General features: G+C 36.2%; 1 protein-coding gene across 2 annotated transcripts in view; it reads right to left on the reverse strand.

Annotated features, from left to right (window-relative positions):
• MACC1 (MET transcriptional regulator MACC1) overlaps positions 1-22,775 on the reverse strand; it is a 64,578-nt gene that overhangs the window by 16,561 nt on the left and 25,242 nt on the right. The window contains exons 1-3 of one of the 2 annotated variants that reach the window (XM_045495041.1): positions 6,965-7,060; positions 4,983-5,105; positions 1,468-3,509 (exon numbers count right to left, since the gene is read on the reverse strand). In XM_045495041.1, the coding sequence (XP_045350997.1) occupies positions 1,468-3,509; positions 4,983-5,105; positions 6,965-6,998 (2,199 nt within the window). In that variant the 5' untranslated portion in view covers positions 6,999-7,060. Of the gene's footprint in view, positions 1-1,467; positions 3,510-4,982; positions 5,106-6,964; positions 7,061-22,775 lie in introns of those variants that run through there. The other variant, XM_045495042.1, reaches the window with a different exon arrangement.

Here is a 22,775-nt window from a genome sequence, read left to right on the forward strand (position 1 = left end):
CTCTAAAAATCTCTCTCCTCCATGTGCACCTTGATTAAAGCTTTTGTCCTCTCTATCAACCTGCCTGTATAATCTTACTCATCTCTCCTAAGGACCAGTTATAATGGTATTTACTACACAGACCAATATACATATTCACACAAACTTTTAACACACACACACACACACACACACACACACACACACACATTTATAACTGTTTTAGGAAAGTATAGTGGTTTCAAATGTGGCTTTGGAGCCAGAAAGGTCTCAAGTCCCCTCTTGATACTAACCAACTGTGGGGTCTTGGGCAAGTCTGCCAGCCTCCCAAAACTCAGTTTCCTCTGTTGGTACAATGAAGATACCAGCTAGCTATACTTACTCCATAGAGTTTATGGCTGAGATAGTGTGTATAGGGAGTTCAGCATAGGGCCAAACACATAGATAACCCTACAGGAGTGTTAGCTATCATTATTATTATTTATAAATTCATATTTTAGGTAATTTTAGGAATATATTCTTGATTTCTCTTTTTATTTTTATAAAATACTGAATCTCTATTTTAAAGGCAAGACAGTTTATCTACTTTGTATCTCTCCATTGAGCCTGTATTACTCCATTGAGTAAATACTATGTCGAAAACAAAACAAAACAAAACAACGATCCTGAGAGTTCTATTAAAACATGAGGATTAAGAAGAGAATCAGCAATATCATTTTTTGGCTTATGATGCATTGCATACGAAAAATGTTAAATTGATAATATGAAGGACATTGATGATATGGGTCTTTTAAAATTCTGATGATATGTTTTAAAAGCAATGCTGAAAATTAAAAAAAAAAACACTAAATAGTGGACAGATAGCAATGGACAAGTTAATCAATCTTGTTTCAGTTTGTTTTTATTTACTTTCATCTTATTGAAGCTTCTCTGATATTTTAAGAGCTATTCAACTACTTGAGAGAGGAGATCTCTTAACTGTTACACTCTAACACAAACAGAATCTTTAATCATCCTTTGAAAGATGATCCTCGGGGCGCCTGGGTGGCGCAGTCGGTTAAGCGTCCGACTTCAGCCAGGTCACGATCTTGCGGTCCGTGAGTTCGAGCCCCGCGTCGGGCTCTGTGCTGATAGCTCAGAGCCTGGAGCCTGTTTCAGATTCTGTGTCTCCCTCTCTCTCTGCCCCTCCCCCGTTCATGCTCTGTCTCTCTCTGTCCCAAAAATAAATAAACGTTGAAAAAAAAAAAAAAAAATTGAAAGATGATCCTCTGGAACCTAGTTTCTGGGAAAATCACTCTTGAATTTTAAAACTTAGAAATCAATTACATTATCTTGTAAGAAAATCTCTATATTTGCTATAACGTGACTTCAGTTTATTTGAGACTGCTGAGAGTTTTGTTAAGTTCTCTCATATGTTTGCTTGTAAATATTGCTAAGTTAATAAAGTCCTCTATGGTAAACATATTACTGTGATCAAGGAATACTCACCACAATAAGTTCATAAAGAAACTTCCTGGCGTGTCTAGCTGCATGGCAATCTTCCTTTAACTTCTTTACAACATAGGAAACCTTTTCCGATTCTTTGTCTGCTTGTATTTGATCAAAATCTTCTAGTGCCAGATGTGAGTAACCCAAGACATCGGCTAAAGCTTTCCAATCGTAAACTTTTTCTGACACCAAGGTCAATACAACTGAGTAGATGTACGTCAGTTTTTTAAAGGGTAGGGTAATTTGTTCAAGAAGATTTCTGGTTGTGAAGACATTATCTGACATAGATATTACTTGTTCCTTGGCAATCACCTTGATATTTTTGCAATGTATAAGTCCAACCTTACCTCTCAAGATTCCCACATACCATTCTTTCACTTTGGACTGCCCAATAGCTTTTACCTTACCCTCTCCAAGAAGAGCTACTGTGTCCCCTTTGAAATATTCAAGTAAGTAGTCAATCTTTTTTTGTCTTAGCACTGTCTTCAAGGTTACCCCATAGTTGGTGAAGTTCATTTTTTTGTCCTGAAATGTGGGATATTTAACACACGCAGTTGGTAACAATGGAGCAGACCTGATTTTCTTCTCTTCCTGCAAATTACCTGGCAGATTTGAGAGCCTTTTTAGGCTAGGAGCTGGATCAGGTGTAGTGATAAAGAACTGCGTAAGTGCTCTACCAATGGGAGGCTCCACCTGAACACGGAAAACAAACAAGTGCATTTCTCTGGAGTCAACTAAGGAAAATAAAAATTGTTGATTAACTAATTCACCTGCTTGCAACTGCTTTTGTTTAATTTCTTTCCTTTCTCCTTCTGCCTTCACTTCAAAATCAGGATCACATGAAAAAACAGAAATATTTAAATCTTGTGGCTTGTCAAGGAAGAATGAATGCTTCCCCCAAAGCTGAAACACAACCGGAGATGTGTTTTTACCACCCTTCTTAATATCAGAGATTGTAAGCTTTCCTGGCATATAACTGTGTCCACAAACTATAAAAATAGCAGTGAAACTGGGATGAATATATCTGGGCCCACAAATTCCAACTGACGTGGTTTTGTGGATACAATCCCAAATGGTGGCAGCTGGTGACTGAGTAGCTTTAATTTGTGCAGCAACCACTAGATACATCACCTGGCTCAAGTCTATTAGCTTGACTTGAATAATGTCTTCATAAATATAGCAGTTGTTTAACACTTTGAAAGGGCCTTCTTTACCCAAGCTGTGTAAACATACCATTTCTGTCATGACTTGGCTGAAAGGATCCTTTCTCACTTCAGCCCCTATTTTCATCTCCAGCAAAATGGCTTCCATTGTGTTAAGGTTGCCTAACATGATTTCCAACAATGGGCTTACGGTGCATGAAAGATCATGGTTAAGCATTTGTGGAGGTTCAAGAAAAGCCCTTAGAGATACCTCTTGGAATTCTCCCACAGCTACATGGCCTTGGGGTACATGAACAGTGATATCTGATTCAGGTAATTGTACTGATCCTCCTTGGTGGCTTAATTTACAAACTGTCACAGTCTCTGCAACTTGTGTTTGGGCCCATCCAGGACTCTGATTAATTATATTCAAATCCAGGCAGGAACGGGCCAGCTGGCGCTGACTTAACCAAGCCATTTTATAAGCCTCTCTGTCATTCTGAAGCCATTCTAAGTCTTGTTCTAGTATCTGGTCAGAGTTATGTATATTCTGATGGGCATGTGCTGTGTCATCTAAAATGTCCAAAAGTTCTGAAACACTTTTAGATCTTCCAGCTTTCCGTGGGGAAGACTGCCTAAGCAACTGATGCACATCCAGTTCATCGCCAGAGGAATCAAAAGAATTTCCGATTTCTATTTCTCTAAAAAAGAGAAAAGGATCTTCCTTCAAGATGGAAATATTGTCCCTCTTCTGGTTATTTCTTAGCTGAGTTATGTCATCCAAAAATGGGTTAGAAGCAGACAATTCATTCCAGAACGGATTTGTAATTTTGGAAGCACTATTGCCATGACAGGTGAAAGCATCTGGCCAATTGAGAAGAAATCCTGGGTCTGGACATTCTTGTTATTTAGACAAAAACAAAGCAAAACAAAGATGAAGTGGCGTTCTGAGACACAACCAAGAGTAATTTTCACTATTGCTTAACAATTCAAGACTCTTTAGTTTGCTTTTCGATCTCCAGTGTAACGGCTACTACAAAATTAATGTTAAATTTGCTCAAATTTTGATGTTACAGGAAAAGAAAAACTGTCCTGCCAGTTTATTTTTTACATGTTTAATGTTATTTTACCTTAAGTCACTATAATTTACAAATAAGTGCTCAAAAATTTATACAGTAATCAGTTGAACACGTTTCCTTGAAAATTACCCAGACTACCTACACTTATGCATTATTGTTTTATGTTTTATTTTCACAAAATAAAACCCCTGACAAACAGAATAATTCAGTAAACTATCCAGATTTTTCTAAACACTGAATATTTGGTCTCAATATACCTAGATTATTCATTTGATGTTTTTTCTTTTCTGATAATATTCCATATGTAAAAATATCAAATGCATCTGTTAACGGCTAAAGCAATTTTGTATTTAAAATTTAAAAAACAATATGGCAAATTAAATAGTAATGCATGTCTTAGGTTATTTCCTGATAACTGCACTGATGAATTTTAATAATGTTCAAGTTTTTTCCAGAAAAATAAACATTTCATGACAATAAATATTGAAAAATTGGTCACCATTAGATTTACTATTTGAAAGGATTCGTTGAACTTTTCCAAGTTTAAAATGACTAAGAACAGGCTTACCACTATGAAATGAAAACATGTTATTTCTTTGGAAAGTAGATTAAGAATCACCAACACATTAAAATATTTATACATGAACTGTAAGGAATTTCTATATATCTCACAAATACTAAAGTCATTTTTTAATGAGTAGAGTAACTCATACTTGGTCATTTCCCAATAAATACTGGTAACGATTCTGTGGACTTGGTGAAACTAGTACTGCTTTCAAGAAAATGAAAGCCAAATGGCCAGCCAAAATTGGAAAATGAGTTCAAGTAAACAGTCAGACTTTTCTGTTTAATATGTATACAGCTATATCTTGATTGAAATGAGTTTTCAGTATCACATATTAAAAATTAGAAGATGCACTTGAACAATAAAAATTGCATTTCTCTTATTTCCTTGTTGCTTCAACCTGGTTTCATCTCTCTTAAAACTTACTCTTCCTCTGAAGATCAATTCAACTCTTTTATTCTCCATAAAGATCTTCTAGCACACTCCAATCTCTAGAGATCTCTTTAGCCTCCAAATTCATTATATGTACCAGAAATATCATTCACTTAATAATAAATTTTTGCTTTCTCATAAGATTTACATAATCTGTTGCCTGGGCTATTTCGTTTTGCTCATCTTTTTAATGATAGTGTATTTCTATAATGATTTTATAATTCTTTTAATCTTTTGTAGCTCTTCTCAGAGGTATCCCTCCAATAGTTATTGGCAATGGGTAAAATACTTAAGTACCTGTAATATGGAAATTTCTTGAGGATTTTTGATCTTCCATGTCACATAAATTTCCCTCAGACTTACTTCGTGAAATCCTTCCTGACCAAAAATGGGCTCTTTCATTGGTTAACATTTTCCCACCTAGACAATAAACAAACAAACAAACAAACAAATAAATAAATATTTTACAAGTATACATGTACAAGGTGGCAGAGAAACTAAATTTAAAGTATTCACATACCCTTAAATAGAAACTTTCATATAACAATACTCTACATAGGTCCTCTATTTCTGGTAGGATGCTAGATTAGATATCCTGAAATATATATTAGTACTTCTCTGAAAAATGCTCAGATTCTAAACTAAAATGTATTACTGATCCCATAAAAAAAAAGTAATTAATGAAAATCCCAAGGACAAGAGAAAAGGAATAGTAAGTTGAAACTTCAATAAATCGGAAATCCCTGTTTGGTGATTGGAGGACAAACATTCACAAAACTGGAAAATCTCCCCTAAGTTCTATACATTCAGTGCAGTTCCAAGGGAAATCACAAGATGTTATGTATGTGTATGTGTTTGTAACTTCTTAAGCTTTTTAAAAAATTTCTACAGAAAAGCAAAGGGCTAATATTCAAGACAATCCAGAAAAATAACAGAATGGAAATGAAGTGTGCCATCGGATATTAGCACTTATTATCAATATGTGCTAAGTGAGACATTGTGAAATTGGAAGAGAAATAAACTAAGGACATACAATAACCCTAGAACAGACGCATCCCCACACAAAAACTTGCTATATGACAGAAGTGGCCACTCAGAGCAGTGTAGAAATGGTGGGTTATTCAATAAATGGTAAAGATACAATTTGTTTTCATGCTTAAACAAAATTACATTGACTCTACAAAAATCATTCTAAGACATTTGAAGACTGAAAAGCAAAACTTGAAAACTTGAAAATAGAGTCTAAGGAATTATCTTTACATTTTCTGAGAAGTCGATAATTTCTAGGCAAAGAACAAACACACAAAATGCAAACCATATTAAAAAAGAATGAGAAGGGCACCTGGGTGGCTCAATCAGGTAAGCAACCAACTCTTGATTTTCGGCTCAGGTCATGATCCCAGGGTTGTGAGATTAAGCTCTGCTTTGGGATCTGTGCTAGGTGTAGAGCCTGCGTAAGATTCTCTCTCTCTCTCTCTCTCTCTTTCTCTGCCCCACCTGCTTGTGCATGACACACACACTCGTTCTTTCTCTCTCTCTCAAAAAAAAAATTTAAAAAGAATGAAAAGTCCTATAGATCAAAAAACATCATTTACAAAACATAACAATATAAGCCAAAAAGTGGGAGAAGATATTTCCATTACATATGACTGAAAAAAGCAAAAAAGGATTGGATTGTAAAAGACTCCTACAAATTAATAAGCAAAATAAAAACAAAATTATAGACAATTTTGAAAAGACCTGAACAAGCATTTCTTTAAAAGGTAAACACAAACGATCTTCAAATATATTAAAATATGCTCAATTTATCGGAAGCCAGAGGAATTCTAAGTGAGACCACTTAAGGTACAATTATACCTATCAAATTTGCCAAAATTTAAAAATCTGCAACACCAATTATTGGCAACGAGGTGGAGAAAATGGGAACTCATGTACACTGTTAGTGGAAGTGTCAATTGGTATAATCACTTAAAAATCAATCTGGCATTATCTAGGAAAGATGCTTACAGCCTAGTACCCAGCAATTCCTATCTCAGTTGTTGTTTTCTAGTACATTTGTTGTAGTAAAACCTTGAATATGTACATCAGAACAGATATACATGAATGTTCATTATATTAACAAAAAACTGGAATCATCCCAATTATCCTTTGCCATATGAATAGATAAATAAATATGGTGTTTTAATTCAATGAAGTACCGTGCAACTATGAAAACAGGAGAATTGCAATTAAAAGCATCAGTATATACTAACTGGAAGCATCCCATTGCTGTGACTCACCCTTCTTCACATACATGTTATCTCTTTGTTCCATGACAACACTGAAAAATAAATATCTTCAGTAAGATTTTAGAGTACAAAAATGAATCTCAGCAACGGAACATAACTAGCCTACGAGGTCAAACAGCTGGTGAGTAACTGACCCTGACATAATTCTTCATTCACATTACTGCTACTCCATAAATTCCGTGACCCAGGATACATACGCCCCTTCTCAGACTCGAGGTTCCCAATACTAGATTCTCAGACTATCCCACCTTCTAATTCAAACTGCTAGTCATGCTAAACTTTTACTTCTTGTTCTCCTTTAGGCATTAACCACATCTCCTCCACCTTTAACTATGTTTGTCATACTCTTCTTTCAAGTTCCTGACATTTTATTTCAAAGAAATTCGTTCTATTTTTGAAAGGAATCAAAAGCCGTTTCTGGTATCAAGAAAATAATGAACAAAATTAAATGAAGAAAGAAGAGGAAAGGGCAGGGAAAGGAAAGAAAAGAAGGGGGAAAACATGTTTTCCAAACATAGTGGATAAACAAATGCAAAAATTATCTCATAATGTGGCATACTTAAAAAATTCAAATGGTGAAATAACAATTTTTTCCCCTGATAGGCAAAACTGCATGGAAAGTTGGGGTGAAAAGCCAAACTGTGCAATATGCAATTTAAACTGAAGCCTCAAGTTTCCTGGCAGATCTTCAAAATTCTCTGGTTGATTTTACCAAATACAGTGTCAAAAACTAAAGTCCTTGGCACACCATAGGTAGCCAAAACTTTAGAATAGAAAACGAAGTGCACATCCTTGAGCAACATTGAGCAAATCAAATTAAAATGAGAAAAAAAATCCTTACATGAAAAAGTATTTTTTAAAAAGATAAAGTCCATTTTAAATGGAAAATCAATGTAGACAGAAAGCTCCCTAGACCCCTTGATTTCTTGTAGAGGAAAGAGCAGAAAGGAACAATTTATATCCAGGATTCCTTCAAAGCTAACAACCCTTAGTGTAGAAAATAGTTAATAACCTAGAATAATGCAGTTAAAAGTCCTCAACAACCTAAGAATCAGAATGGTGACTTATGCACCTATGGTCCTGGAGGATCATAACATTTCAGAAACAAAGGCACAAGGTGGTCATTAGCTGGAATTCTTTGTGAGGTAGCCCTCTTCTCCAAATGCTCAAGTAAATCTTCGCTGTCCTTTAAACCAGTGGTTCTATACCTCAGTGGTACCAGAATCACCTGGAAGGTTTGATGAAACACAATTTGCTGGACCTACCCTGTATTTCTGATCCAGAAGGGCTGGGGAGGCACCTGAGAATTTGCATTTCTAACAAAGTGGCCAAGTGATGTGATGCTGTGGCTCTGGGTTGGGGAGAGAGGGGCACATTTTGAGAACTACATTCTAAAAACCACCATGCTAAATTCTTTCCAAATAGATTTCTCCTTATTCTCTGCCTGTTCCCACTATCCTCCAACAAATCTTCCTTCTCTCAATCTTTTTGTTTACACACACACACACACACACACACACACACACACACACCACGTCTTACAGGGCTTCACCCTATGAATTTGTTCTATGAATACAGGGAGGAGAGGTGGTGTACGGGAAAAGCCTTTGACTAAAATGACCATGATGGTGACCTGTTGAGGTCAGTGCTTGTTTACACAGGTGCAAATAGCACTTGCCATATTTATCATTCCCCTGTGTTTTCTTACAATTAAATGTCATACTCAATGGCAATTGCTTTCTTAAAAGGGGATTTTTTTTAAAAAATTTTGTCTAAAGAAGCATGAGTCAATCTTGGCTAGAATGAGTAAGTGGGAAAAGAGCAGTCTACTACTCACTTAATTGGGGACATATTCTTGTCAAACATGCCTTTACAACACACTTATTCTGATTTACATGATGCATTATTCTTTTGTTAAGAAGCCAATGCACAAAGTTTTGCTTTACATTTATTTTACTATTTAAACTAGGCCTTAAGCACCTGGGAATATTTGCCAACTGTACAACTTAGCAAAAGATCCCAGAAAATTTTGGGGGGCAGAGAGGAACATTTGCAAAAGAGTAGCCAGGGAAGCAATATCATTTAAAGGAATTATTCCTTCATTTTTCAATGTTTATTTATTTTTGAGAGATAGAGGGTGTGCACGTGCAGGGGAGGGGCAGAGAGAGAGGGTGAGAGAGAATCCCAGGCTGTCTCTGCACTGTCAGTGTAGAGCTTGATGTAGGGCTCACTTCCATGAACTGTGAGATCATGACCTGAGCTGAAATCAACAGTCGGATGCTTAACTGACTGAGCCATCCAAGTGCCCCTAAAAGAGTAATTTCTTTAAAATGTTTTTCTTTGTTGGGTTAAACAGGTGATGGGGATTCAGGAGTGCCCTTGTCATGATGAGCACAGGCAAGAATTGTTTAAATACTTTACTGTACACCTGAAACTAATATAACACTGTAAAAATATGAAGTTATGCTCATACCAAAGAAAGTAAAAATATAACATGTTCCTGTGAAGTGCTTATAGTAGCTCTTATATAGTGAAAATTGCTACTTGTAGCCACTTAGTAGGTTCAAAGTATTTTCTAACTATTCCTTGAACACCTCAGATCTCCTTTACATGTTTCCATGTTTTGTTCTGTATTTAACTCTTGGACTATGTGGTATTAAAAATATTTTCATGCAGCGCCTGGGTGGCTTAGTTGGTTGAGCATCTGACTTTGGCTCAGGTCATGATCTCATAGTTCATGAGTTTGAGCCCCATGTCGGGCTCTGTACTGACAGCTCAGAACCTGGAGCCTGCTTTGGATTCTGCGTCCCCTCTCTCTCTGTCCCCCAAGCTCACACACATTCTCTCTCTCAAAAATAAATGAACATAAAAAATTTAAAAAAAATAAAGGTAGGGAAATAGAGGCTCACAGAGTTTATTTGCCCAATATTAGGTAGGTACTAAGCACCAGGGCTAATGGTTGAACACAGGGATATCAGACTCTGGAGAACAAGCTTTGGAACTCTACTCTGTGATTCCTACCCATTGGTCAGACCTTCCCTTCCAGTGGAAGTGAGACCTGAGACTATGCCCTGGGTTTGTTGCTGGAGAGTAGCATCAAGCCTTTATTTTAATCCCTAAGACCTTCGCCAAGTTCACAGCAGGACCCACATCATGAGTATGTGACCTGTGTGGCCACACAGAGCCCCACCCTCAGGAGGTCTTCATGCTTAACAGAAGCTCTGCTATTTAAATCTTAAAATATATAATATGTTTTGAGCAAGAGGCTTCCTATTTTTATTCTGGACTGGGCACTGCAATTACGTAGCCAGTCCTGGTTCATAGAGTTGGCAACCCTTAGCCTTCAGACCCAAAGAAATCACTGTATTTGTAAGTTACCATGAAGAAAGGAAAAGTACTATTTTAGATAAAGGATGTTCATTTTACAGATGATAAATATGAGCAGCAAGAGATTAAAATGAGCTGCTCAAAGTAGCAGGTTCATCACTGGCCAGTTCAGGACTCAAATTGTCATCTCCTAAGTTGAACTCTATAGGGAAAAAAAGGAGGGTATAAAAATAGTTCTACATATTTTGATGGATGCTATGACTTAAAAATGAGATCCTTTTAAGTTTTGGTGCTAGGTAATGTCAAAAGTAATAGTAGTATAGATTTTAAGACCTCAAAGCAAAAAATGATAAACATTTTAACTCAATGAGAGTGAAATAAAGTGGCCCTAACCTCATGCTCCTCCTGTATCATACCTCCTACGAAACAAAGAGTCTTTGAATATGACTTTTAGGCCAAGGCAAGAGAGAACCAAATCCATAGGTAGGGTCAGCCCTCTATATCCTGACTTTACTTCAGTCTCACAGCATCTCTTCTTCCACCACACAGAGCACAACCAACATCCAAAAACACAGGTAAGGGATCTTTTGAAAGTTCAGGGGATACTCCATGGATATCGAAGTGCTTAAGGGAGTATTACAGGCTTCTGATAAATATTCATTGTAAATCAGGAATCTTTTAATAATGACCTACGCATATAACTGATGATCAGTAGATATATTTTTAACTTGGATATTCTTTTTCATTATATTCATTTTAAGGATGCACACACACACAACCACACACACATATACCTTTCTTTGGTTTAAAAACAATTTGAAAATGCTTACAAATACTCAAAATACATGGTGTGTTTAAACAACAAGCAAGCGTATATTATTCTTCAGTGAGAAAGTTAAAAAAAAGTGATTTGGGTGACAGTTGCAGAGAGTTGGTAGGAAACCCAAAATAAATAACTATGAACATCAGGCTTTAAGTTCCATTTATTGCTAGCATCAGCCACAAATTTGGCTCTCACTTTCTCAAAGAGATCACAGCAGGGAATACATTGTTAGTTACAAGCCTCACAGTGACCATACAAATAAACCACTTGGCATAAGCAACAGCCTCACCAGGACTGCTGGGAACAGTATCCTCACCCCGTCTTTTATCCTGTATTCAGCACTGGGGTCTCTTTCATGGAACTCTTTCTTAATGTGTCCTGATGGCATTTTGCTCAAGGTCAATGGGGTCAAATCAGATGGAAAGTAGCAGATCCAGCTAAGCAGCTATCTGCCGCCTTAACCAGATACAAAAATACATGTTAGGTTACAAAAAGACAGGATAGATCATCTGATCTGGTAAAACCCACCATATTTAGTTCTTTCAACTGAGTTTCTGTTTCTAGTTCTTAATCCACATGGAGTTAGAGGTTCTAGCTCTTGATGAGGACTGAGAGCAGCACTTTCTCTTGAAGACCCAAATAATCAACTCAGTTAAAAATGAGAGTTACATTCTTCTGAAAATTGAGACAAATAGCTCAAATGTAGGCCTGAACAGATCATTCTACCTCTGTATCTGGTAGCTGTGACATGGGCTGAAATGTTCCCCAGAACACAATTGTGTTATTGCTCTCCCACAAAAGTGTATGGGTACTTTCTAAGTCACAGAGCAAGGCTTTAGTATTTTCATTGTGGAAACACTTAATAAATTTGTTATCAAATGCCCCCTGTTGTCATATAATAGTCTCAGTGATGTGCCTCTCAAGTTTAAGTTTAAACGATGTATGCTCCTAGCAAACCTTCAAAGATAAACTAGCTGTAAAACCTGTCCCTAGTAACAGAACAAGTTCAATTGTTGAGCAAGTTCTTGGATACAAGAACTGTGTAACAGTGACCCTAAGACTCTTTTTCTTGCACCCATCAGTGCAAGAAAAGCTTCCTAGCTTGTATTTTTCAAAAGATACAGAGATCAACTAGTGGTTCAAAAGGGGTGGAACCACAGTCAGATTTTAAAGGTAGCTAATGAAGCTGAACCTTTAATACCCTTGTTTGCAAAGCCCGCCCAGGGCAAAGGCCCTGGGCATAATTCTGTTTTTTTTTTTTTGTTTGTTTGTTTTGTTTTTTTTTTTTGTAAGCTTCATATCCTACAAAACTCCATCATTTAATAGAATATTTGACATTGTGAGATCTCACTGTTTTTCACCTATCAACAGTATTTGTTTTTCTGTTTCTTATATATAAATGCATTTTGGCAAAGTGCAGAGAATACAGGCTTTGGAATTAGAATTCTCTTGTTTTAGACCCTGGGTATAAACTTGAGAAAGTTACGGAACATTTCTGTGGAGTTATTTATCATCTGTAAAAAAGAACAATAGCAAGAATTACATTACTATGTATTACTTCTATTATTCTATAATGAGCCCACAATCTTCATAGGACAGCTTTAATAGTCAAATGGAATACCGTATAAAAAGTGGCACAACCAGCTGATTCCTTTTTCTTTCTTTTCCTCTAATTTCTCCCTTCTATTATTCTTGAGCATGTAGAAACAAGTTCTCCCACTAGACCCACTTGAGAAGTTTGGGTTCCTCTCCCTCAGATGGCTTGAGACACTGACCTCACTCCCTAGAAGAAAAAAAAAAAAAGACTACTGACCAGTTGTATCTTGGGGCTCAATCGTTTCTTCTTCACTCTCCATAGAGGATTTTAACAGCTATTTTCTTTCTTTCTTTTTTAATAATTTTTTAAAATATTTATTTATATTTGAGAGATAGAGGAGAGAGACAGTGCATGAGCAGGGGAGAGGCAGAGGGGAGGGAGACAGAATCTGAAGCAGGCTCCAGGCTCTGAGCTGTCAGCACAAGAGCCCAACACGGGGCTCGAACCTACAAGCCATGAGATCATGACCTGAGCCAAAGTCGGACGCTTAACCACTGAGTCACCCAGGCACCCCTATTTTCATTGCTCCTGCCAGAAAGAGTGCTAGGTTTCTGACAACAGAGGCACTAGGGTATGGTGGAAACAATACAGATTTCTAAATTAGACAGATGGGTTCAAAACAAAGCTTACAAATGAATACAGTGGTCTGAGCATCACTTTTTCTCATTGATAGAGTGCAAAAATATAGATTTTAAGTAGTTGTCATAATGGCATGTGAATTACATCTCAATAAAGCTTTATTTTTTAAAGCTGTTGTGCAAATCAAATACCACAAATCTCCAATTAAAACTAATCACTGTTTAACATGATAGTTCTTGTTTGTTTTATTTTCTCACATCTGTGTCATTTCTCTTGGTTTTATGAAGTAAGAGTGGCTACTGACAAAGATACTTAAGGAATATTGGAAAAGAGAGAACAATAAAGGGACTGTGGAAGTTTAACTGCCATGTTAGCTTAATTGATTATTCAACCTGATAATGCTCTTTTCACCTCTCTAAAGAGAATAATTGGAAAAATACTCTATTATTTTCCAACTAGAGTTTATCAATCTCTTTTCAACAAAAATCTAACGTTTTTCAGCTACCTGTTGCCCCAATGTTATTGGACAGAATTAATTATAAGATTCCCAATATTCTTTGCCAAAAGAAAAACACCCTTTGACAAACATTTTGTGTACACCCACAGTCTTCCTTGGTTTGAACTTAGAACATTGCTGTGAATCACCTACATATCATCTGACAAGTCTACCTTCTTGGCAAAAAGTAAATTTCAACGTTCAGTGGCTTTTAAATGAGAACAGAGTGTTCATAAACTAATGAGCACATGGACAAAATTTGGTAGAACTGGTAAGATTTAAAAAAGGAACACTCATTATGCAACATCATCCAATGCGTAAAGCAGGAGTTTCCCCTAAGTTCTCCATGTCTAATTCGTAATGTTTTAGGGAATTACCATGTTTTTATTTATCAATTGTGTAAACTGAGAACACCATGGAAAGTATGAAGTGTTTATCAAAGCACAAACTTGAAAAATACTAACATGTGGGCCTACTCAGAGAGACAGATGGATGGATGAATGGACAGAGATGGATGAATATATAAATATATTTATATATTACAATTATAATATATTATATATATATATATATATATATATATATATATAATTTAGCCAAACAAGAAATCTTTTTACTATTAGTAATGCTTCACTATTCACTGAATACTGGAAACTAGATTCTTTCCTTTCTGAGAGACAATTAAATATTCAAAATTTCACTTATTTGAAGATAGTGTCAAGTAGCGGTGGATTGTACTAGAAGTCTGAAGAAGGAAGCTAAAAAAAACCCAAAATTTCCCTGGGTAAGATGGGGTGGGGAGTTGGGACTGCAAGTGATTGCAGCCTAAAAGGGAGATGGGGAATAAGAAGATGTAACTAATGACAATATTCTCATTGAAACACTTAGGCATATCCGTTGCCAATCCTACCATCTAGTTCTCCCATATAATCTTCAGAAATGTCCATATGACCTACTGATGCAAAAATAATTATATTGAATAATAAGAGGTGTTGAGTCCTACTTAGAAGGACGAATAACAGGAAAACACAGCTTCCCAAGTAAATATGGGTTACAAGTAGGTAGACCAATCATCCATCTGGGTTTGTCCAGGGCTATCCAGTTTTGAATCTCTCAGTCCAGGGACAACCAGGATGGTTGGTCACTGTAATTACAAATACTAGGGTATAAATACACGGTCTCACATGGAGATTGCAAAATATTCAATGCAAATTCCTTCTTTTTTTTTTTTTAATTTTTTTTTCAACGTTTATTTATTTTTGGAACAGAGAGAGACAGAGCATGAACGGGGGAGGGGCAGAGAGAGAGGGAGACACAGAATCGGAAACAGGCTCCAGGCTCTGAGCCGTCAGCCCAGAGCCCGACGTGGGGCTCGAACTCACAGACGGCGAGATTGTGACCTGGCTGAAGTCGGACGCCCAACCGACTGCGCCACCCAGGCGCCCCCAATGCAAATTCCTTCTATCTGTACACATTTTTAAAACATTTGAAACTATCGTGAAAAAGAGAAGCAAATATCTATACAACCAAGTCGTACAGGAATGATTAATTTTAATGTTCAAATTCTATTTTTTTATTCTCTTTTCAGGTATTAAATTCTAATGAAAACAGCAACTTAAAAACAAAGAAAATCATCTAGAATGGAATGAATAGAATTATCCATTATTGTCCTTTTGATTTCCTTAAATCAGACTAAAAAATTGAACCCCCTCACTTAGCAGCCCAAAGGACTGCAAACCTTTTCAAGAAGAAGTCCTTTCTCTCTTTTCCTCTCCATGACCCTTTTCTTTTAAAATAGGAGTAATACTCAGGGTGCCTGAGTGGCTCAGTTGGTTAAGAGTCCGACTTTGGCTCAGGTCATGATCCTCATGGCTTGTGGGTTTGAGCCCTGTGTCAGGCTCTGTGCTGACAACTTACAGCCTGGAGCCTGCTTCGGATTCTGTGTCACCCTTTCTGTGCCCTCCCCTACTTGGACTCTCTCTCTCTCTCTCTCAAAAATAAATAAACATTAATAAACAAATAAACATACAGGGGTAATACTCAGGTTTAGGAGTCATGTTTCCCTCAGCTGAGACCCATCCTGCTTTGTGGGCTCAATGGGTTTCTCCTGTGCAGATGGGTAAAATGTAAGGAGGCTCAGAGTTTTGTCGCTAGCACCATCGGATGCCAGGTCAGGGTCCTCCTGGACTGTGGTTCTGGAGCTTTGTCCAGGTTAGTCCCCTGACCATTTACCCTAACCAAGTTAGTATAAAATGGTGGTTCCCAATGGTTCCTCTGCATCAAAATTAACTTCAGAACTTTAAAAAAACATGTAGATGCCCAAAACCTATCCCAAGATCCTGGGGTGGAGCCCAGGTATCATTATTTTTATAAAAAGCTCTCAAGACATTCTGATGTACAACAAAGATTGAGAGGCACTAACATAATTATAAGGTGATAAAAATATTTTTTTTTCATTTGGTTTGTTAGACAAACTTATTACTGGACATAATAAAATATATGGCAGCTCAAGATGCTCACCCTGACATGGCAACACTTCCAGGGGCAAAAACATGCATTAGGACATTGTACTAGACATGGGATTTCAGGGTGATACATGAAAACTGCAGGATTCTCTCTTCCCTGTGGGTGGTGTGGCCTTTCCTAGTATAGCCCAGGAATGATATCTAAGATCAGTTCTGTTCTAGATTAGGGACAAATACTCTCTCCTTCACACTGCTTTGCAACGGTTCATATTTCCTTGTGTTTTCTTAGAATTATAAGATCTAGATGGAGACACTTCTTGATATTGAGATAATGTAAATGCCTGTTTTAGCATAAGTCTTTGTTTTACCTGTAGCTTAGGAAGAAAGTTTACTTGTGCTTCCAGGTGGCATTTTCTAGCTCTCTCTTTCTCCCTAGACATACCCCACCTCCCCCCACCCCCCACACACATGCACATTCCAAAAAATATCTCTCTGATTAACATTTTCCCAGTAAAAAGGCTTCTAGTTTTTCATACATAAACTTTATAGAACATGTGAACCTCCCATTACAATATTTTGGCCAACTGTCTTTCTAAGGAATAAAAGTATTTAAAATTAAAAAAAAAAATCCCTTAAACTCAAAGGAACATATTTAGCTAAACAATATCAAGAAAACCTAAAGTTTCATTTCAAATTCAGCCAGTAGAACACTGGAAACATAAGTAGCCATTTCAAAATGAAGATAGTATAAATAAAGGACATGTGAATTTTGAAGCTACTGGCAGTAAGCAATATTGAGTTTTTGGTTTTTATACGACTACATTAACTGTGTGGTATTTAATGTGTATGTTTGTTTTAGTATTTTTTAAAACATTTTTAGGAAAGGAGTTGAGAGGTTTGGGGTGATATAATAATGTATTATCACTTTTCTCATTTAAATAGTTGGAAATACAAAAACACAAAATATCTGAAGTTAAAGAAAAAATGATTGATGTTAGGTAAAAACTCCCTGAGTCCTTTTGTGTCTATTAGGTGAAGTTTTTGAACTACATTGTTACAATTATTTTACAATTGTGTGATTTACAAGTTTCTGTAGGAGATGTGATAAAATTTCCAACTATAATTTTGAAGGTGCTAAATTTTCTTGTAATTCACTCAGTTTTTGCTTTATAAGGTTCAGGGCTTTGTTGTTAAGACCAAGTAAGTATGCAAGGGTTATGTTTTCTTAGTGGATTTTCTTTTAATATCCTCTAGTGTTTCTATTTATTCTTGTAAATGCTTTTTGACGTAAATTTATTTTATATGATATTAATATTGCCATACCAGCTTTGTTTTCATTGTTGTACTTTACAATTTTAAGACACTTTTTTTTACACAGTTTAAAATCTCTCGGAATCAAGATGCATATGCAATTGATGTCAGATTTTAATTGGCTTTTTTTCCTATTTGTTATTACACAAAATAAGGGTGGGTCTTAAAATGGATGGTATCTTAAATTCAAAGAAATATAGCATTTTCCTGGCATATCTTTTTCTACCTCTTTATTTCAACACCTCTGGCTGATTATTAGGTATGCCACGACAAACAGAAAATAGCTGGATTTTAAAAAAATTATGTTTACTTTTAATCTGTCTTTAAGTAGTTGAATGCTATCCTTTTACAATTACTTAAAGCCTCACGATTTTTACTTATTTCTACCTACCATCTTATGTTGTGTTTTACAAATTTGCTTTTATTTTTCTCCTCCTTTTGGATTGATAAAATTTTCAATATTCCCTTATGTTCCCTATTCCACATTTCTGAACATATATTTCTCTTCATTTCCCAGTAAGACCGTAGAGGACAAATAGTATCAGTCTTCTCTAAGAAGCAGAAAAACCGAATCTGAGTCACCAAAAAATGCTTATTCGTACAGAGGCCTACAGTTTGCTACTAGAAGAACTAATAGGAGACAAAATGCTCTTTAAAATTCTACCAACATCCTTGCCACTTATTTTTTGTAAGCTTTTATAAGACTGTATTAAAACATTTATTTCTCCAAAGTATATCTCCTGGCATATTCAATAAACAAAATGAGCATTCCAATTAAACTTGAACAGAAAAAAATAAATAAAGTCAGAGAGTCATAAACTAAATGAAAATGATATGTAATCATAGAAGAGAGGCAAGAAATAAGGAAGATTCTTAAAACTGATTTAGATGTCCAAGCTGAAAATGAAATGGCACTTATAAAATATACGGAAGGGAACAGAAAGTTTCCTGTAGACAGATTTTAACCATGAATAAAAATTAAAAAGAAAATTAATTCTGCTTAATTACAAAGAGAAGAGGATGAAAATAGAGGACAGTAAGAAAAATTCACTTTTAATATTTTTAAATCACTGTGAATAAAATACAGTAATAGAAAATAAAGACACGGAAGACATGAGAAATATGACAGAAATAAGGAAAAGACTGTCTCATGTAGATTAACCTAAATTTATAGTAATTACTAATAGCTAACAATCACTGGGCATCCTGTGCCAGGCTGTGTTCTAAGTACTTTGTCATCTCTTCTAACTTGCACAGCAAGGCTGTGGGATAGGTAATACTACTGTCTCTTTTTTGCAGTTGGGGAAACTAAAATACATAGTGATTAATTAACTTATCCAACATCATACTGTAGCAAATAAAGGGGACAGGAGTCAAAGCCCAAGAATCTTGTTCCAGAGTCCACACTCCCAGTGACCACAAGCAGAGTAATCTGTAGGCAAATGTCCCTGAAGACCCTAATGCAGAAGGCCTTGAGTAGCTTTTCCGAGGGAACAACTACAAGAATGACTGCCATGTTGCCAGAGATCCTGTTACATCCACAGTGGGGTTCTAGTTCAGTAAAGCCTTGCTCATTGGCTTGTTGGGTTGTTTTTCTTTCTTATTCCTCATAACACCCACCTCTCCTTGCAATCTCAAAGCACATTTGATTTTTATACGCTGAAAGGAACCTGCTAACTGGATGTTAATTTTGAGTTTTGCAATATAAGGAAAATGAAGCATTTGTCAACAACATTCTAAACAGTTCTGGAAACACTCACCAGAAAAAAATTAGTCCAAAAATAAAATATTTATTCACTGTGCTAAGTAACTAAAAATTGAAATAAATTATTGTTTTAATTAACAACATGAGAATTTATGGCTATGGTCTGAATGGAAAGCATAAAAAATGTAGAATCATATAGAAAAGTGGGTAAAATAATAAAATAAATAAACAGGAGCCAGAAATACTGAAAATGTAAGATCAGTCTGCTATACTTAAATCCAGTGGGAAAGTTATTAAAATGCGATGTGGAAACTTTGAGAAGATTCATATAAAGAAACCAAAATTTCTAAGAATCTATTTGAAGAATTTGGATGATTTTGTTTGAAAAAAGGAAGAATAAAAAAAAACGGGGCAGGGGGGTGCCTCGGTGGCTCAGTTGGTTAGGCGTCCTACTTCAGCTCAGGTCATGATCTCACAGTTCATGGGTTTGAGCCCTGCATCAGGCTCTGTGCTGACAGCTCAGAGCCTGGAGCCTGCTTTGCATTCTGTGTCTCCCTCTCTCTCTGCTCTTCCCACATTCATGCTCTGTCACTCTCTGTCTCTCAAAGATAAATAAAGGTTAAAAAAAGAGAATGAATTTATAAAGATTCCTAAAGGAATCTAATAATAATATTTTAATTATGCATAAATATATTCATCACTATACAATTTCAATGTCAAAGCAAATTAATATAAATATCCTGAATACAGAGAAAATTGAATAAATTACGAAACACCACCTCATTGGAATATTATGTAGTCATTAAAGATAATCTTGATGAAACTATGTAATAGCATAAAGGATGCTTATGAGACGGTAAGATGGAAAACTTAAAAATGTTGAACAAAATCAAATGCATAAAATTACTATTATATTATCATGTTCTACAAAATCAGAGGAAGAGAAAAAAGACTGGAACAACATAGTCAAAAGTACCATAGTACATGTGTGTAAGCAGTAAGAATCATAATACTGATTTTCATTGTCTTTTTCTCTATTTCCCAATGTTTGATGATATATATTCTCTTATGAAAAATGTTTTACATAAAATGGGTCATGGTGATTAAATCATAGTTTGTTTCTAAAGAGGGATACATGCAGAATAAAACAGGATGAAGAAGAAATCACAATGAGAGCAAAATAAATTTCTTAAAATTGTGATCAATTCTAGCATAAATTAATATTTCATCTCAATCCCTTGGTGTGCCTGGGTGGGTCAGTCAGTTAAGTGTCGGACTTCAGCTCAGGTCACGATCTCATGGTTTGTGGGTTTGAGCCCCACATCAGGCTCTATGCTGACAGCACAGAGCCTGCTTTGGAACCTCTGTCTCTGTCTCTGTCTCTCTCTCTCTCTCTCTCTCTCTCTGCCCTTTCCCTGCTCTCTCTCTCTTTCTTTCTCTCTGTCTCTCAAAAATGAATAAACATTTGAAAAAAAAACCCGAAAACGTTTCCTAACTAAAAACTTACTAGTTTAGTATTTCTTGGCAATCCCTCTATTCCAATAATCCTTTCACCTTAAAGGACCAGCAACCAATCAATCTTACCACCTTTTCACTGCCCTTCACCTGCCACCCCCACAAACCTTCTCCTACTCTATTCACAGTTTAAATGACAGTCATTACAATTGCCTTCCTGCATGCTCCTTAACTCTACATCCTTGTTTTACCAATTAGTGGGACCATACCTTGGTCAAATCCAATATTTCATCTATTCGTCATGATCCAGAAATCTGGTTGTAGCTAAAGAACTAACCAGGTGAGCTCTTAATGTTTCCAGGATATCTTACTTAATGTCCCTGGCACAAACACTTTCCTCTCCTTTCTTGTCAAATCTCCAACACCCTTCTCAGCTCTCATTTTTTTTTTTTTTTTTTTTTTTTTTGCTGATGATCTTCCTTCATATTTTATTGAGGATTTTAAAAAAAGAAGCAATCAGAGAGAAACTCTACCTGTTTCTACATATACATCTTTTGAACTACCTGTATTTGGAGCCGTATACTGGGATTTCTCCCCTATTACTGTGGATGAGCTGCGGGTGCTGCCAGACAATTTTCTCCCCTCCATGTGTGCCCAGATCCCGTACCTGCTCACCAAGGCACAGGAAACACATCAAAAACTCTCCTCAGTCTTTCCTGCATTAGAAATGTGTTTCTCTGTGTTGCATCTTTCCCATAAGCATAGAAACATGCTGATACTTTTGATACATTTAAAAAACAAACAAACAAACCTGTCTGGCCTTACTTCACCTTCTAGCTGCCATCCCATTTCCTCTCCCCTTTATAGCAAAAACACACACAAAATACCTTCTCTCCTTATTCACAAATATTTTTTTCCTCTCAGTCATGCTCTCCAATCTTTTTCACCCAATCCCCCCACTCCACGAGAAATGCTATTTTCAAGGTCATCTATGACCTCTCATTGCCAGATTCAGTGGAAAATTCTCATTCCTCATCTTATTTCACCTACCAGTATCAGGCAACAAAGCTTATCACTCTCTCTCAGCATCTTTAGATATTAACTAAAATATCCCCTTATTAATGAGGTCTTCTCTGATCTCCCTATTTAAAATTAATAACCAAACACACATTCCTTGTAGCAGTTCTCTGCTTTATTTTTCTCCATACTACTTATAACATCTAATACTCAATTCATATGACTAATTTATTTTGTTATATCCCATTTCTCTACATTAGGATGCAAACAACATAAGGGTAAAGATTTATATCTTCGTCTCTTTTGTCCACTTTTCTATTCTATTCTATATCTAGTAGGTGCTCAATAAATAGTTGTGGAGTGAATGCTCAACAGATTTCATTCCCCCCTTGAAAACTGAGAAAGAAACAAGCTGGATTAACAGACCAGAAGTAATGTGCAACAAATCAACAGAAGTCTGTGAAGGTTTTCTAGGTGATTTGTGAATCTCTTGGTAGTTAACTAAACAGCCTTCTTGAAAGAAATGCCAATCACAGTGTGAAAGCTCTGAGAAGACTAAGAAATGACATATTTAATTTCCACCATCTATGAGTTCTAGAAAGACTGCCTGCAAATAGGGGATGAGGGAGAGACAGAGACAGACAGACAGTCCAATAGACAGACAGGCAGAGAGACACAGAGGGAGAGAGAGATGCAGGGGGAGAGCAAAGAGAGAGAGAGATCCAGAAAGTACATGAAACTCTGACTGCTATCTTTCTACCTTCTCATTTATATTTTAATCTATGCTATATGAGAGGATTAAAGTGACATATTATGAGTAGACTAGATGATCACAAATATTTTCACTTTCTTATAGGATCTGCAGATTCATATACTTGAGAGCTAGTAAATGTCTAGATTCTCTCTAGTCTACATCCATCCTAAGACCTCATTCTGTAAAGATTGGAAGAGCTCATTCTTGACCCACCTTCGTTATTAGTTTTAAGCATTGTTCTCTGAGCTCACAAAACAGTCTCATGAAGTGACG

This window comes from Leopardus geoffroyi, chromosome A2 (genome assembly GCF_018350155.1).
Source record: "Leopardus geoffroyi isolate Oge1 chromosome A2, O.geoffroyi_Oge1_pat1.0, whole genome shotgun sequence".
Lineage (NCBI taxonomy): Eukaryota > Metazoa > Chordata > Mammalia > Carnivora > Felidae > Leopardus > Leopardus geoffroyi.